The following is a 16,220-nucleotide window of genomic DNA, read 5'->3' as shown; positions in this document are numbered from 1 at the left end:
ATTTCCCTTTTACTAATTAAGTTCACGATAAGGGCCACAGTCAAAACCACTGTGGTTCTGGCTCCACTCCCAGGAGGCTCTTCTACCCTGGCCTTTGTCCCCAGGTCCTCCCACACCTCTCCATGCCTACAGAAAACTCCACTGTCTGTCCTTAACTCTGCTGAGAAAAGAAAATGGCCCTGGAGGCGGGGAAACTGGGGCCCCCCTAACCCCTGGGACACAGGCAGAAATGCCAACTGATTCTTCATCACAGTAAAAGCACATTTATTGATTTCCCCCGGGGTCCAAGATCTATTCAGGAGAACGGTTTTTTGTTTTGTTTTTTCCATTTCTAAGTAGTTTGGGTTTTTTCCTTTAGTTTAAACTTGTGTTATTCACATCTCATTTTATTGCTTTGTGAGCAAAGGGTACGGACAATACACTTTCTGCCTTTTGTGTTTAAAATAACTGTCCTTACTGGCTTCAGATAGGATCCATTTTTGTGCTTGGTCCATGGGCACAGTAAAAAAAAATGTATATTTTTTGCAAAGGACAAGATTTGGTGTGTCCATGAACTCCACTATCATTCTAATGGTAACAGTAGTATGAGCCACCATCCACTCAGAGCTTGCTGTGTGCCAGGTTCTGTGCTGAGCCCTTTCTAAGAATTTTCTCATTTAATCCCCCCAGGATCCTACAAGAAATGTCTCTTTTTTTTGTTGTTGTTATTATTTTGTTTGTTTTGGGGTCTTTTTGTGTGTTTTTTTAAATAATTTATTTTGCTTTTTAATTTTTTTATTGAAGTATAGTCGTTGTGTTAGTTTCAGGTGTACAGCAAAGTGATTCAGTTATACATATATAACCGAATATATATATATGTATATATTCTTTTTAAAAATTATTTTCCAGGGCTTCCCTGGTGGCGCAGTGGTTGAGAGTCCACCTGCCGATGCAGGGGACACGGGTTCGTGCCCTGGTCCAGGAAGATCCCACAGGCCGCGGAGCGGCTAGGCCCGTGAGCCATGGCCACTGAGCCTGCACGTCTGGAGCCTGTGCTCTGCAACGGGAGAGGCCACAACAGTGAGAGGCCTGCGTACCACAAAAAAAAAAAAAAAAAAATTCTTTTCCATTAAAGTTTATTACAAGATATTGACTATAATTCCCTGTGCTCTACAGTAGGTCCTTGTTTTTTTTCTATTTTATACATAGCTGTCTGTATCTGTTAATCCCAAACTCCCAATTTATCCCTCTCCCCCTTCCCCTTTGGTGACCATAAGTTTGTTTTCTATGTCTGTTTCTGTTTTTTGAATAAGTTCATTTGTACTATCTTTTAGATTCCACATATAAATGATATAATATTTGTCTAAGAAATGTCTCTGTGATCCTCATTTCACCAATGAGGAAACTAAGGCTTAGAGAGGTTCGATACCTTGTGTAAAGGCACATCACCAGAGACGTGGAGCTGGGGTTCAAATTTAAGTCTGATTCCTACATTTGGGTTCAATTATGATTAAAGTCTTCTGTATCAGGGATTCAAGGAGCTCCTGGCTGGTGGACTGAGCCCCTCAGATACATGTAAAATACTAACCTACCTCCAGATGTGCATTTTTCTGGAGCAAGAGTTCATCGAGCTCATTAGATTCTCCAAAAAGTCAAGAACCGATTCTCTGTGTCTCTATGTGGTTTTTACCTATCTGACCTACCAAAGAATGAGATGGGTGTTTAAACCTGCCCATCTCCTCTTGGGTTTCTTTTTTCTTTTTTTCCTTCTATTCTGCTTTATCTATTTTTTGCTGCAATGTTTTCCAGCACATCCAGGCTGACGATTCATATCATTAATTCAAATTGTAGCTCTTTCTCAACATAAAATGACTCTCTACAACTAAATAACGAGTTCTGGAATCCAAGTTTACTGCTTGCCAGCTATGTGACCTTAGAGCATACATTTCCCTTCTCTGAGCTTTGGTTCTATAAAGTGGGGACCCCCATACCTGCCATGGGGACCCTGGTTAGACTCAGCAGAGACCGCCCCCACCTCAAGCCCATAAGGCCAGAAACACGTGCCTACAAATGACTTCCTGTTTCCTCTCTGTGGACATCCCTTCTTCCCTGACGTAAGCAGGTAGCAGGCTCCGGGCTTCCTTGCCTCCAGGGAGATTTAAAGCAGGGCTTTTCCCTTCCAAACCTGAGCCCCCTGAGGAGAACAGGGTTTGAAGAAGAGGGTGAAAAAGGAAGAAGCAGGCCTGCTGGACGACAGCTAACAGCTGGCCTCTTGCTCCCGGCCAGGCTGTGCCAGTCTGTCCTGAACATACACAGTTTCCCAGAACGTCAGTGTCAGATAAGGACTCCTTGTGACGGTGATGGAGCAGAACAAAAAGTGAACACTCCTCCATCACACCCAAGCAGAGGTGAAAACAGCCAGCCTCAAGCCACCCCCACATGAGCAAACATCCCCCTCCTGCCTGACCCGAGTGACTGCTGCTCCATTTCTCCTGCCTCCTAGGTTAAAAGTACTGCCTGATCATCCAATTACCCCTGCTTCCTGACAGCACCCAACCTAGAACCAACCCTGGTTCTTCGAGCCCTCCCTTACACCCTCCAGCACAGACCCCAACCCCCTGACAAGCCCCTCCTCGTGCTCTCTCCTACAGATGCCCCAGCTCCCCATGGTGTGTGTCCCTCTTAAAGAGGCAGGTAACACACCCACAGGTGTGTCTTCCTACAGGTCTGTTCTGGGGTGCTTGGCTGGTGGGCATGAACAGGGAATTTCCCCCAGGGCAAAAGGAGCCGTCCCCAGGCGCAGGAGGGTCTGTAGATCTGAGAGCAGAAGGGAGCTGTGCCTGCTCCCAGACTGCACCTTGACGAGGACCCTGGAATTACCAGGGACGCTGGACCCCAAGCTTCCCCAGGGATCCCGTGCCCGTAGCAGGGTGTGGACCTGCCGTGCAGGAGACATGAAGGGACCATATGGGCCAGAGCCAAGGGTGACTCAGCATGAATGGCTGGACATGGTGAATGGAAAGAAAGCTACTGGGGCTTCACTCAGTGTGAAATCCTGTTAGAACCTTGGGAGGGGTTACGCCAAGAGTGGCTGAGCAGTTAGGAGGCAGGGTCAAAAATTAAGCTGATTTAAGAAAATTAAGAAATGATGTCGTTCTCGGACACCTACATCTGTGACCTGAGTTTCACACCTACTACAAGTAAAAAGAGGGATTAAAGGGACACTGGTGTGTATTAAGTAACTACAGGACAGAGATGCAGTGGGGCTTCTGGAAGGGTCTGACCCTGGCCTGAAAGGAAGCCAGGACTCTGTGTTCACCTCCCATTTCTGCGTCTCTCCACAGGTCCGTCTGATTCTTTTCTCTCTGCCATTTCACATGATCCACAATTCAGTCCCTGTGGCAAGAGGTGCCACTTCGCAGTTTCCAGACAGACCCCTATCTCCCAGTCTGGGATCCTGGGAAAACAGAGCCCGAGGCCAGGGCAAGCACTTTGCTGGAGACGGGGATTCAGGAACCCTAGGAGCCAAGCAGGAAGCGACCTGATTGTATCCCCCCAGCTGTCTTCAAAACCACTGCAGCCTCCCTCCCTATCGTCCTGGCTGTATCTCGGGAACACCTATACCTCTGTCTCTCAAGGTAAGCTTTGTAGGGTCTTTTGAGGCTCCCACCACTACTGAGACCCTTTTCTGCCCAGTCTCTGGCATTGGTCTCTTTGTGACTGTCCTTCAGAACCCCTGCCCTGAAGGTCTGCCCCTCAGTCTCTTTCTGGTGGGAGTAACCAGGCACAGAGCCCTCAGAGGTCCCTTGTCCTGGGGAAGGGGGCTTTCAGGTAGCTCTAGCCCAGTTCCCTTCCCAGTGTGTGTCCTGCCAGGTTCTGGAAGTAGAGGCCATTGCCTCCTGAGCCCTGTCGCTTGGATCCGTTGTTCATAACACACCTTACCTTCTGACGTGCTGTACAATTGCCTTATTTCTTATGCTTATTGCTTTTTAAAAATTTTAAATTACTTATTTATTTATTTTTGGTTGCATTGGGTCTTGGTTGCTGCACGCAGGCTTTCTCTAGCTGTGGCCAGCGGGGGCTACTCTTCGCTGCGGTGCGCAGGCTTCTCATTGCGGTGGCTTCTCTTGTTGAGGAGCACGGGCTCTAGGTGCTCGGGCTTCAGAAGTTGTGGCGCACAGGCTTGGTTGCTCCACGGCATGTGGGATCTTCCTGGACCAGGGCTTGAACCCGTGTCCCCTGCATTGGCAGGTGGATTCTTAGCCACTGTGCCACCAGGGAAGCCCCGTTTATTGCTTTTTGTTTGCCTTCCTTGCTAGAACATGAACGCCACAGGAAAAAGGATATTCCCCTCTTCAGTTGACTGATGTATTCTAAGCACCTTGTACCGTGCCTAGCACATATTAGGGACTTAATAAACATCTGTTTGTATAAGTGATAAATACTTGCATACAAGTGATAGAAAAATACTAGTGAATGCATAACTGGGCTCCCTGAGCTACCTGCCCTTTGGGGTCATGCTCTGATGCACTTTCTCTGAGTAGTCAAGGCTGAATCATAACCTTCATATCCGTTGGAACAAACTTATAGGGTAACTAATCACGTAGATTCATCTTGGAATGTTGGGTGTGGGAAGCACTGGGGATGATTAAACAGTCATTGTTGCTCCTATGGGTTGGTGGGGGCTTGGTGGGGGCGAGGGCGGGGGTGGGGGGGGTGACTGCAGTGGTGCCTTGGCGGCCATGACAGGCTGCCCCCTTGTGGCTAAATGAGGAAATGCACCCAATCTGACTTTGGGAAGCAGCTCAATTGCAGGTGACCTCTACTTTTTTAACACACTTAGTCTTTGCAAGTTTCTCCAGGCTCTGTGAACAAGATGAGAGTCACCAGGCCTGGTCCCTTCAGAGGCCTCTTGAGTATGTGCTCACTGATCTGAAATGTTAAGCCCAAACCTTTTTTGTGATCAACATGATCTTTCACACACTCATGCATTCATCCATCCATTCATCCACCCATTCATCATTCATTCATTCATTCAACAAAGATTTGCTGAACAGTTAGGAGGCGTCAGACACTGTGGGAAAGAAGAGGTCCCGCCCTTCCTGTGGAGAAGACAGCCATTCATTAGTCAGCAACTATTTACTCAGAGCCTGCTGGCACCGTGTTGGCGTTGGTGGATAATAACTAATGAGACAGACTGAACTGCCCTCATAGAGCCAACCTTCTAGTTGAAGATAAATGAAAGGATGATGTGAGGTCATAAAAAATATATATATTGGTCTCTGCCCGCAGTTTCTGGCACAGAGCTCCTAAAACCCTTGTAAATTCCTAAGTGATAAGAACACTACAAGCATCTTTTGTTCTAATGAGGCTATTCTGGATGGTCTCCTGAATGGCTCCTGGTTGGGGGCTGGTCACCAGAAAGACCAAGCCATCATGATTAGAAGCTTAGAATTTTCAGCCCCACTCCAATCTTCCAGAGAGGAGAGAGGGGCTGGAAATGGAGTTAATAACTTATCATGGGGACTTCCCTGGTGGTCCAGTGGTTGGGACTCCATGCTCCCAATGCAGGGGGCCCAGGTTCGATCCCTGGTCAGGGAACTAGATCCCACATGCCGCAACTAAGGATCCTGCATGCTGCAACTAAGGATTCTGCATGCCTCATCGAAGATCCTGCATGTGGCAACAAAGATCCCGCCTGCTTCAACTAAGACTTGGGCACAGCCAAATAAATAAATAAATATTTTAAAAAATAATAATAATAACTTATCATGCCTACGTGAGGAAGCCTCCATAAAATTACAATTGTAGGGAGTTCTTTGAGCTTCCAAATTGGTGAACACATCCACACCAGAAGGGCAATCCAGCCCAGCTCCGTGGGGACAGAAGCTCCTCTGCACAGGACCCTCCCAGACTTTGTCCTATGTATCTCTTCATCTGGCTATTCATCTGTATTCTTTTGTTTTTTTCCTGGTCTTATGAGATAAAATTGACATACAGAACTGTCTAAGTTTAAGGTGTACAGCATGATGATTTGACTTACATACATCATGAAATGACTACAACAATAAGTTTAGTGAGCCTCCATCATTTCATATAGATATGGAATTAAAGAAATAGAAAAAAAATATTTTTCCTTGTGATGAGAACTCAGGATTTACTCTTAATTTTCATACATAACATACAGCATTGTTCATTGTATTTATCATGTTGTACATTACATCCTTAGTATTTAGTTTTCTCATAACTGGAAGGTTACAACCTTGTCTGCCTTCATCCAATTCTCTTTACCCACCCCCAACCCTGATAACCACAGATCTGATCTCTTTTTCTATGAGTCTGTTTGTTTTTGAAGTACAAAAATTACCACACTGTGTTAGTTCCTGTTCCACAGCATAGTGATTTGATATTTCTATACATTTCAAAGTGATCATCGTGATAAGTCTACTTATGATCTGTCACCATACAAGGGTATTATTATTAACTATATTCCCCCCACATTTCACCCCCATGACTCATTTATTTTGCAACTGGAAGTGTGTGCTTCTTCTTTTTTTTTTTTTTTGTGATACACGGGCCTCTCACTGCTATGGCCTCTCCTGTTGCGGAGCACAGGCTCCGGACGCGCAGGCTCAGCGGCCATGGCTCATGGGCCCAGCCGCTCCGCGGCATGTGGGATCTTCCCGGACTGGGGCACGAACCCGTGTCCCCTGCATTGGCAGGCAGACTCTCAACCACTGCGCCACCAGGGAAGCCCAGTTTGTGCTTCTTAATCTCCCTCACCTATTTCTCTCCTCTCCCTTCCTCTGTGTTCTTTATCATATCCTTTAATAAACTGGTAGACATAAATAAGCATTTCTGTGAGTTCTGTGAGCCACTCTAGCGAGCTAATTGAACCTGAGGAGCGGGTCATGGGTAGCCTGGGGACCTACTACTTACAATTGGTGTCTGAAGTGGGATGGGAGCAACCTTGTGGGACTGAGCCCTTAACCTGTGGGATCTGATACTATCTCCAGGTAGATAGTGTCAGAATTGAGTTAAATTATAGGACACCCAGCTGGTGTCACAGAGAATTGCTTGATGGGGCAGGGGGGAAACCTCCAGATATTTGGTGACCAGAAGTGAAGTGTTCTGTGTGAGTAGTAAAGGAGACACACAGGAGAGAAACAGTGGTAGGAGGGAAGAACTTTCTTAATACAGATGACAATGGTGATAAGTGCTGTGAAGGAAATACACGTGGGAGAGATATGAGGGGGGCTACTTAAGGAAGAACCACCAAAGAGATGACATTTAAACTAAAGCCTGAAAGACAGGAATGGGCCAGTTGAAGGAAAAGCATTCCAGGAGGAGGGAATAGCATGTGCAAAGTAGTGAGTGTTTTAGGAATGGAGAGAAGGCCAGAATGGGTGGAGGGAGTGTGCCAGGGGAGGGGCATGAGATGAGGGGAGGAGGTCAGCAGAGGCCAGATCCTGCTGGTCCTTGAGGTCTGGGGTGAGGACTTGGCTTTTATAGATATTATCTAACTGGCCTTTTCTAAAGACCCATCTAGCTGGGGATAGAGGATGGCTTTACAGGGTGTCTTTGTCCTTTTGGGCTGCTGTAGCAGAATGTTATAGACTGGCTGGCTTATTTAAAAAAAAGAAAAATTTACTTCTCACAGTTCTGGAGGCTGGGAATTCCAAGATCAAGGTGCTAATTTAGAGTCTGGTCAGGGCCTACTTCCTGTTCATAAATGCCTGTCTTTTCACTGTGTCCTCACATAGCAGAAGGGACAAGGGAGCTCTCTGGAGTCTTACTTATTTATTTACTTATGAAATATTACATTTAATAATAAAAGAATTAGGAGCCCTTTATAGCTCATATACATCTAGATACAATGTAGTAACATAATGTTTCACTGTTAATTTTTGCAGCCTTGAAATTTTTGTTTTCACTGGGACTCCTTATTTTCAGTCTCTGAAGTTTTTGCCTTTGTATATTTACTGTAAATAATGAGCTCATGAATAAATGCAAACTGATGTTTTCTTTACATTTAAATTTATAAAAATGTTCCTTCATAAGCTTCCTTTTACATATATCTCATGACTTTTTGATTTTACACAATTTCTTTTTTTAATTGAAGTGTAGTTAATTTATAATGTTGTGTTAGCTTCAAGTGTACAGCAAAGTGATTCAGTTATACATATATATATTCTTTTTCAGATCCTTTTCCATTATAGGTTATTACAAGATATTGAGTATAGTTCCCTGTGCTATACAGTAGATCTTTGTTGTTTACCTGTTTTATATCTAAGTGTGTGTATGTTAATTCCAGGGTCTCTTTTAGAGGGCACTAATCCCATTCATGAGGTCTCTACTCTCATGACCTAATCACCTCCAAGAGACCTCCCACCTCCAAATACCATCAAATTAGGGATTTGATTTCAACATGAATTTTGGGAGGACACAAACATTCAGTATATAGCAGAGAGACACCTATTAATGGAGGGGAGTGGATACAAACATTTAGAAGACACCAGCCCTTCTTCAAGGGGGCTCTGGCTTCAGTGGAAAGAACACAGGTCAAGCAGCCCAGTCATTCTGAGTTCACATCCCAGCTTCACCACCTTTCCATGCTATGACTCTTGGCACCTCCTCTAAGCTTGGTTTTCTCACATGAAAATGGGAAAAATAATTCTCACACTGCAGATTTTTTGGGCAAATTAGGGAAATGGATATGGAATGCTTGGTGCTATACATAACACTTGGTACGTGCTGGATAAAAGTTACATTACCACACACACAACTCTTTAAAAAGTAGGGAAAAGATAGCTATATGCACAATTTATAAACACAAAATAGGGTGAGATGAAAGCAGTACTGAAAGGACCAGGTCATGGTGGCCTTGAATGCCAACCTAAAGCACAGGAACATCTGTGAGCAGTGGGAGCCTGTGGGGGGTTCTGAGCAGGGGAGCATCATGAACAGAGCTTCCTTTTCAGAGCAAGATCATTTTGGCTTCCAAGAAAGAGGAAGAAGACGGGAGATGGGAGGAAGGAACTCATGATTGCCTTCTTGCCCCTGAGCTAACTTCACTCAACCTCTTCCCCACTCCTGGAGGCTCTGCCCTGCCGCATGGGCACCTGGAATTTTGCTTTAAGGCCTGCTTCCTTACAACCTATGACCTATTCCACAGGACCACATGTGCTTGGCCACTCGGTATTCGCAGGCGTGGCCGTGTTAATTACGAGCCTCTTGCCGTGCCAGCCAATCAGACAGCAGTTGGGGGTGGGGTGGGGAGGAGTCTCTTTCCAAGGCTCCTGCTTTGTCCTGGAAAGAATCCTGGTGCCTTCTCAGAGGCGGTTGACGGAGAGAAGCAGAACAGGAGCAGGCCTCAGCTTCCTGTGCCTGGCTGTCCATCCTGGAAACTTGGGATTTGGGAAAGGTGTAGCCTGCCAGCCAGGCAGACACTAAAAATCACAAAAAGACCAGAACTCAATTCATGCTGATGGACTCAATGCTCCTCGAATGTGTAGCCCTCCTCCCAAATAAACCTGCCATATGGAATTCTGTGGTCCACTGGCTCTAGCATTGATTTTCTATGGTCTGTAGCTCTCAGACTTGCAAAGTGCACTTCTGAAACAGGAATTTAGAAGGATAAAGTCAGCTAAAGCAGCGGATTTACCATCTTCTCTACCCTGTCTGCTTCACACCACAATCAGGGAGAATGCCAGTGTTCCCAGAAGCAGTGTGGATAGAATGGAGCTTGGTGTGAAGACGTCTCTGGGGCACGGGTAGGGACAAAACAAGCCCAGCCTGGAGTTCTGATTAACCAGGCAGGTGAGGACTGAGTTTCGAGTTAAGGAGGTGGAGATGGGTTCATTCATCCTACAAGCATTTCCTCAGGGCCTCTCTGTGCTAGTCTGTGCCGATGCTGGGGAGACTTGAGACAAATAAGACCCATTCCAGCTCCTTGGGAGCTCAGAGTCTGGCAAAGTCATCAGTTACAGCCCAGTGTGATGGCTGCAACAAGACACAGTGTTAGTGAGGGAAGGAAGTGATATCTGGGAGGCAGGTTCCTGGAAGAAGTGACATTCAGGCAGGGCTTTGAAGGCTGAATAAGAGGTCACCAGCAGAGAAGGTGGGGAAATAAACAGCTTATGCCAAGGCATGTTGGTAGGAAAAAACAGAATATGTTTTCTTCTGGAGATGACAAGTCATTTCTATTGTTGGGACATGGGGAAAATGGAGACAACTGGTGGCAGGTGAGGTTGGGACATGCAGTCAGGGGCTAAAAAGAGGGTCCGGACTGGGAAGAGTGAATGTAGGTCAAGGCAGAGTCAGAATTAAAATTAGTTTTGGGATTTGGATGCAGGTTAAAAGGAGATATTTAGGGGTAACAGATTGGCTGGTAGCAAAGTAACAAAAATACACGTGCTTTACCTGTGTTATCTCATTTAGAGCTCAGAACAAGCCTATGTGGTCAGCGGCTATTATCCCATCTTACAGATGCGGAGATGGAGGTACAGGCAGGTCGACTTGTCCAAGGTCTCACACTTGGTAAGTGGTGGTTGCCAGGGGCTTAGGGAGGGCGAATGGAGAGTTCGTGTTTAAGGGGTACAGAATTTTAGTCTGGGAAGATCAAAAAATTCCTGGAGATGGTTGGTGGTAATGGTTGCACAACAGTGTGAATGCACTTAATGCTGCAGAACTGTACACTTACAAATGGTTAAAGTGGTAAATTTCATGTCATGTATATTTCACTACAATAGAAAAAAAGAAAAGAAAAAGGAAGGATGTGGAAAGATGCAGGTATTGTATCTCCGCTACGGGCAGGTTGGGGGAAGGTTTGTCTCCCCTGGCCAGGTCTGCCACAACGCAAGAGGTGAACACACTCGGGAGGGCTGGGGACTGGCTCTGCTGCTCAGGGTGCGACTTGGGGACAGGTCTCATTGCCTTTCTGGGAAAACCAAGGAAGCCGGCTGATTCACAGACTTCCTCTAGCGTCTGCCCTCTGTGGTTCTGCCTTATTAGGAGGGCTTGGCTCATGCAGAGGATTGAGGCAATAGGCACAGAAAAGCCAGGCCTTCAACATACTGGACATTTCCACACTCTTGGACTTGCAATTATGATTCAGAAGAAGGTGCCTTACAGGAGTTATGTAAATGAGGGTCCCAGCATGAAAGAAATGCCACCCACAAACTGGGTCACAAAGGAAAGTTTATTAAAGAGTCCATTTATAAAGGTGTGGGCAGGGCTTGGGGAACCAAAGATGGAGGGTGCAGTATTGGCAGGACTGTTACCACCCTTAGAGGGAGCCCTGAGAGAGCCGGTATGGGGAAGGTGCCTTTGGCAGGGACAACCCAGCAGGAAGGAAGCTTGGGAAGTGAATACCCAGATCTCTCTTCTCCTGCCCTCAGTCTTCTGCCAAGGACCCCCACTAACCAAGCCCAGCAGGAAGCCAGAGGACAGGAAACCCATCAGTGAAATCCATACCGGCCAGCCTCCAGAACCAGAGCAAGGTAAAACCTGGCAAGAAAGTCAGAGGGGCAAGTGGTGGGGCAGATCCAAACGGAATCAGCACCAAACTCTCCAGTGGCCTGGCCAGGGCTGCTGAAAAGCGTCCTCTCTGGATGACTCCCACCCTCTTTCAAAGACTGACCTTGGACCCAGGGTGGTAGGGGGCACTGGGCTCTTTCAGGCCTGGAGGGGAGCTGTGTGGTTTGTTGGAAAGAGCCCTGCTTACTGCTTACTAGTGTGAGAACGCTGGCCAGGGGCCTAAACCTCCTATCCATGCATTTTGTGTACACTCATTCAGATGTTGGCTCAGCCAGTACCACCTGAAAATGACTCAGTGCCCAGCCAGGGCTGTAGGAGGCACTGGATAAAGAAATGTGGAGCAGCTCCGGCCACCCTTAGTTTTTTTTTGTTTGTTTGTTTGTTTGTTTTTTTTTTGCGGTACACGGGCTTCTCACCGTTGTGGCCTCTCCCGTTGCGGAACACAGGCTCCGGACGCGCAGGCTCAGCGGCCATGGCTCACGGGCCTAGCCACTCCACGGCATGTGGGATCTTCCCGGACCGGGGCACAAACCCATGTCCCCTGCATCAGCAGGCGGACTCTCAACCACTGCGCCACCAGGGAAGCCCCCACCCTTAGTTTTAACTTGTGAAATATGCCTCGAGCCAGCCAGTGATGGGGTCCCTCCACCAGCTCTGTGACTCCAGAGGCTGCTCTCAGTCATCTCCTCTGTAATATGGGTCAACCACCTTCCCCCGACCCCCCACCGCCGCAGTTGTCCTGAGAATTCAAAGAGAAAATTTCAAAGAAAAGCAGGAGGCACTGCAGCTGGCATGGAGTGAGTGGTCCACATTTGGGAATCAGTGGCCTTGTTAACAGGCATCCACTGCCCCTCACTCATTCACCACCCTCTTACCCTGTTTTGCTGCTACTGTTGTCAGTATATCATACTTGCATTTGTTGGGGGGCGGAGGGGGGCGGCTTTTCTTGCTCCTCCCTGAATCCCCATGGCTTGGGGCTGAGTTTACAACTGCCAACATTTATAGTGCCACTGACGTCACATGCACTTAATCCTGAGGACAGCCCCGGTTGGTAGGCTGTAGCACTAGGGCCATTTTACAGATGAAGAAACTGAGCCCAGAGAGGTTAAGCCACTTGCCCAAGGTCACAGAGTCGATTAGCAGCAGAGCCGGAGTTTGAACCCTGGAGTCTGGCCCTCACATCCGGCGCCAGACCGCGGGTATCAGAAGGAGTGAGTGCGGGAATGAATCCACCGGTCAATCAGTGATCGCACGGCGGATGCGCGCCCGTCCCCTCCCCCAGCCGCGGGGGCTCGCCGCCGGGACAAAGGCCTTGCCGAGGCCGGACGTGGGCCAGCCGGGTCCGCGCTCCGGGGGCGGGCGTGGGGGCCGGGCCCTTTAAGGGGGGGCGGGCCAACGACGCGGAGGGCGGGCCGGAGGGCGGGCCGGGGGCGGGCGGCGGCGGGGCCGGAGGGCGCGCGGAGCGAAGGGCGGCGGCGGCGGCGGCTCGTGCTCGGACCGGGCTCTGGATCCCGCTCGGCCCCCGGATCCCGCTCGGCCGGCTGTTCCCGGCCCGGTGCGGCGCGCCCCAGCACCCCGCGTTCCCCGCACCCGCACTCGGCCCCGCGGAGGAGAGGCCATGCCGCCGCGGCGCAGCATCGTGGAGGTGAAGGTGCTGGACGTGCAGAAGCGCCGGGTGCCCAACAAGCATTATGTGAGTGCCGCGCGACCCCCACGCCCCCTTGAGCCCGTGCCCCGTCGGGGGCGACCTAGAGCCCCCACGGCTCTGAAAACTTCTGCCTCCTGCTCTTTCTCCCCCACCTCCCCTCCTCTCCCCTCTCGGCACTGCTGCTGCGCGGCCCGGGTCTCTCCCGGCTCCTCCCTCTCTCCCCCTCCCCCTCCGCTCTTTTGCCCTGTGCCGCTCCTCCACCGTGTCCTCCCGCCTCGTCCCCCGCTCGTCTCTTTGCCGCCCTTCTCCCCTTCTCCGTCTGCTCCTTGTCCCCCCCACTCCCGTCCTGCCCATCCGTGGAAAAGTCTGGCCGGTGTAGGGGACAGAGAGACAGAGAGAGGCGCCTGTTCTCAGGCCGCCCGTCCTGTTCCTCCTTGTCTGGAGGCGCTCAGACCCGCAGTGCCCAGCCACAGGTAGCCCCAGCAGGGATCGCCAAGTTGGCTCCGTCCTTTTGGAGGAGCCAGCCGGAGCGATAGAGATCTCTGAGAATGGATCCTTTGAGTGCCTGCACCATTAAAAAGTTTTTTTAAAAAAGAAAAAAATCCCTGCCCCTTCTCTCCAATAACTTCTGTTTTAAAATGTATGAAAGTTTTCTCCTGGTATCTCCCTGGCAAAATGGGAATCTTGTTTAGAGCTGGCGGGGACTTGAAAAAATGGGCCAGTAGCCTCATTTTGCAGATGGGACCCTCAGATGGGCTGAGGCGCAGGGAGGCTTCAGGTTCTGGAACAAGGCGGAGCTGCATTCGGTTTCCCCTGCCTCTGGAAGGTGTACCTGGGGTAGATGGTGACCCGCCAGATGGGAAGTGGGTTCCACACCAGCCTAGGAGCTGAATCTGGGGGTTCAAGGGGCCCTTGGACCACCTCAGAGGTTCTGGGTAGAGGGATAATGGGGCTGTGGGGTGTTGGGCCCAGGTGAGGCCTTGGGGAGGCCTCTCTGCAGGAGGGAAGGGGGCTATGGTGTCTCTGGTGGTGAGAAGGGAGCAGTGGCAGCGCCTAGCTGCAGAGAAGTTAACCAGGAAGGAAAAAAGAGCAAGAGGGAGGGAAAAAAAATCCTAACAAAGAAGTATAGAACAATAAAGAGCAAGGGGCGTTGGCTGGCTAAATTCACCTCCTTGACCTCCCTGCAAGTCGTCTTTGGATCTCTTTTCTTAAGAGGCTCGTTCTTATAAAGCAGATCTACATGCCTTACACGAACAGTCTATACAATTCTGAAAGGAGATAGCGGGGAATCCACTCTGCACTCCCTACGAGAAAGGGTGTGCTGTGTGAGCCTGTATTGTTATTGGCTGGGCAGCCAGTTATTCAAGCCTTAGCCAGGCGGTGGGAAGTTATTTCCTGGACCTGTGGCATCTTTAAATAGAGTGAAGTTTCCCTTGATTCCAGAGCTGGGCTAAATTGTCTCCCCCGCACCCCCTTTCTTTTTAACTGTTTCAAATGCTGCCAAATCTTGGTTTCTTGTTTGAGCCTGTTGAGTGTATAACTGAGTTGCCTCTTTGCTATGAAGATAGTTTTTACCAACATGGCAGACAGGAGAAAGTCTGAAATTCCCCATGCTGCCTCCCACCGGATCTCTAAGCTGGGAACACCAGAATACATACAGCCTCCAAGAAATGGGCATCATCATCCACTCTCTCCTGTCCTCTCTCGTCACATGACTATCAGGCACAGGTTCTTAAGCCCATTTGACCGATGAGGAAACTAAGGCTCAGAAACATGAGATCCTATGCCTGAGGTCACAGTCAGGGCCAGAACAGGAATGTAAATCCAAGTATGTTCGACCCCAAAAAGTGTTATTCCACCAGGTCACACCACTTTGCAGATTTCATACCCCATAGTTTCCCTACGCAAAGTCCTCTTAAAAACTGGGAATTTTGCCATCATTTGTGAACACTCTGAGGCTTTTCATTCTGTTTAGATCCCTCCCTGCCAGTTTTTTGGAGGTGCGGCAGCTGTGAGGGGCATCTCTGTAAGCCTTCAACCACTTTTTAGGGGCTCCTTCAGACAAGTCTCTAAATATTAACATGGATTTGGGTTTAAATCTTGGCGTCCAGCTTGCTCTGTGGCCTCTCTGACCCTCAGTTTCCTCATCTGTAAAATGGGGGTAATGGTGCCCACTTCCTAGGAGAAGGGATCTTGTGACTGACAGGGTTGACATTCCATAACCGTTAGATGCCTGCCTCCCTGCCCTGTGGTATCCATGTTACTCTGACTGGGAACATGCCAAAGTCACATGAGGAGGGATTTCACCAAGAATTTATTTTTCTGCATGTGAGTTTAGGCACTCCTGTGATTCAAGGGAGCCCCCTCCCTTCTAGCCAGCCTTTTGTGTTCATCAGATGAATAGGGGCAATGGGTTGAACTGAAGCCTGAGTCATCCACAGGAACAGAGAAAGTTAAGTGCTGTGTTGGCAGGAAACCCATCAGCAACTGCCAGTGACCCCTGCTCCTGTTCTCCAACCATACCTGCCCCTGCCACTCTAGAAAGAATGGGCATGGGGGGTAGCTGTTGGCATGGGCCTGGACTTTCTTCCCATTTGGTATATCCTCCTCTCTGAAGTTGGCCCAGCCACTCTGGAGAGATGGCATGAGCAGAGGAGTTGGACAGCCTTGGGCTCGGCCACTTCCTGCTGTGTGACCTTGAGCTGGTCAATATACCTCTCTAAGCTGCTTCTGTAATCTGCGAATTGTAAATAGTGCTGCGTCCCTCTAGGACAGAATTTCTCAGCCTCAACACTGTTGATATTTTGGGCCAGATCGTTCTTCGTTGTGGGGGGCCGTCCTGTGCATGGTAGAATGTTCAGCAGCATCTCTGGTTTCTACCCCCTAGGTACCACTAGCATCCCCCTCCCTAATTGTGACAACCAAAAATGTCTCCACACATTTCCCCCAGGAGGGCAAAATCACACACACCCTGACTTCTAACCGCCCTGCCGCAACCACTGCATGAGATCATACAAGTTAGTTACAGAGGCTTCCCACCACCTGCTCCCTATTT

The 16,220-nt window shown here is 48.9% G+C and overlaps 1 protein-coding gene across 1 annotated transcript in view; it reads left to right on the top strand.

Moving 5' to 3' along the window:
• Nucleotides 1-13,135: 13,135 nt before the first annotated feature.
• Nucleotides 13,136-16,220, top strand: part of SH3PXD2B (SH3 and PX domains 2B) — a gene marked incomplete at its 5' end in the record, with an annotated part of 115,013 nt that continues 111,928 nt past the window's right edge. The window contains one exon of the mRNA XM_079703606.1: nt 13,136-13,210. Within this exon, the coding sequence (XP_079559732.1) occupies nt 13,136-13,210 (75 nt within the window). The remainder of the gene's footprint in view (nt 13,211-16,220) is intronic.

This window comes from Hyperoodon ampullatus, assembly GCF_949752795.1.
Source record: "Hyperoodon ampullatus genome assembly, chromosome: 4".
In the NCBI taxonomy this organism is placed as follows: Eukaryota; Metazoa; Chordata; class Mammalia; order Artiodactyla; family Ziphiidae; genus Hyperoodon; species Hyperoodon ampullatus.
Note: the sequence above shows the minus strand (reverse complement) of the source record. Positions and strands in the feature narration are given on the sequence as shown.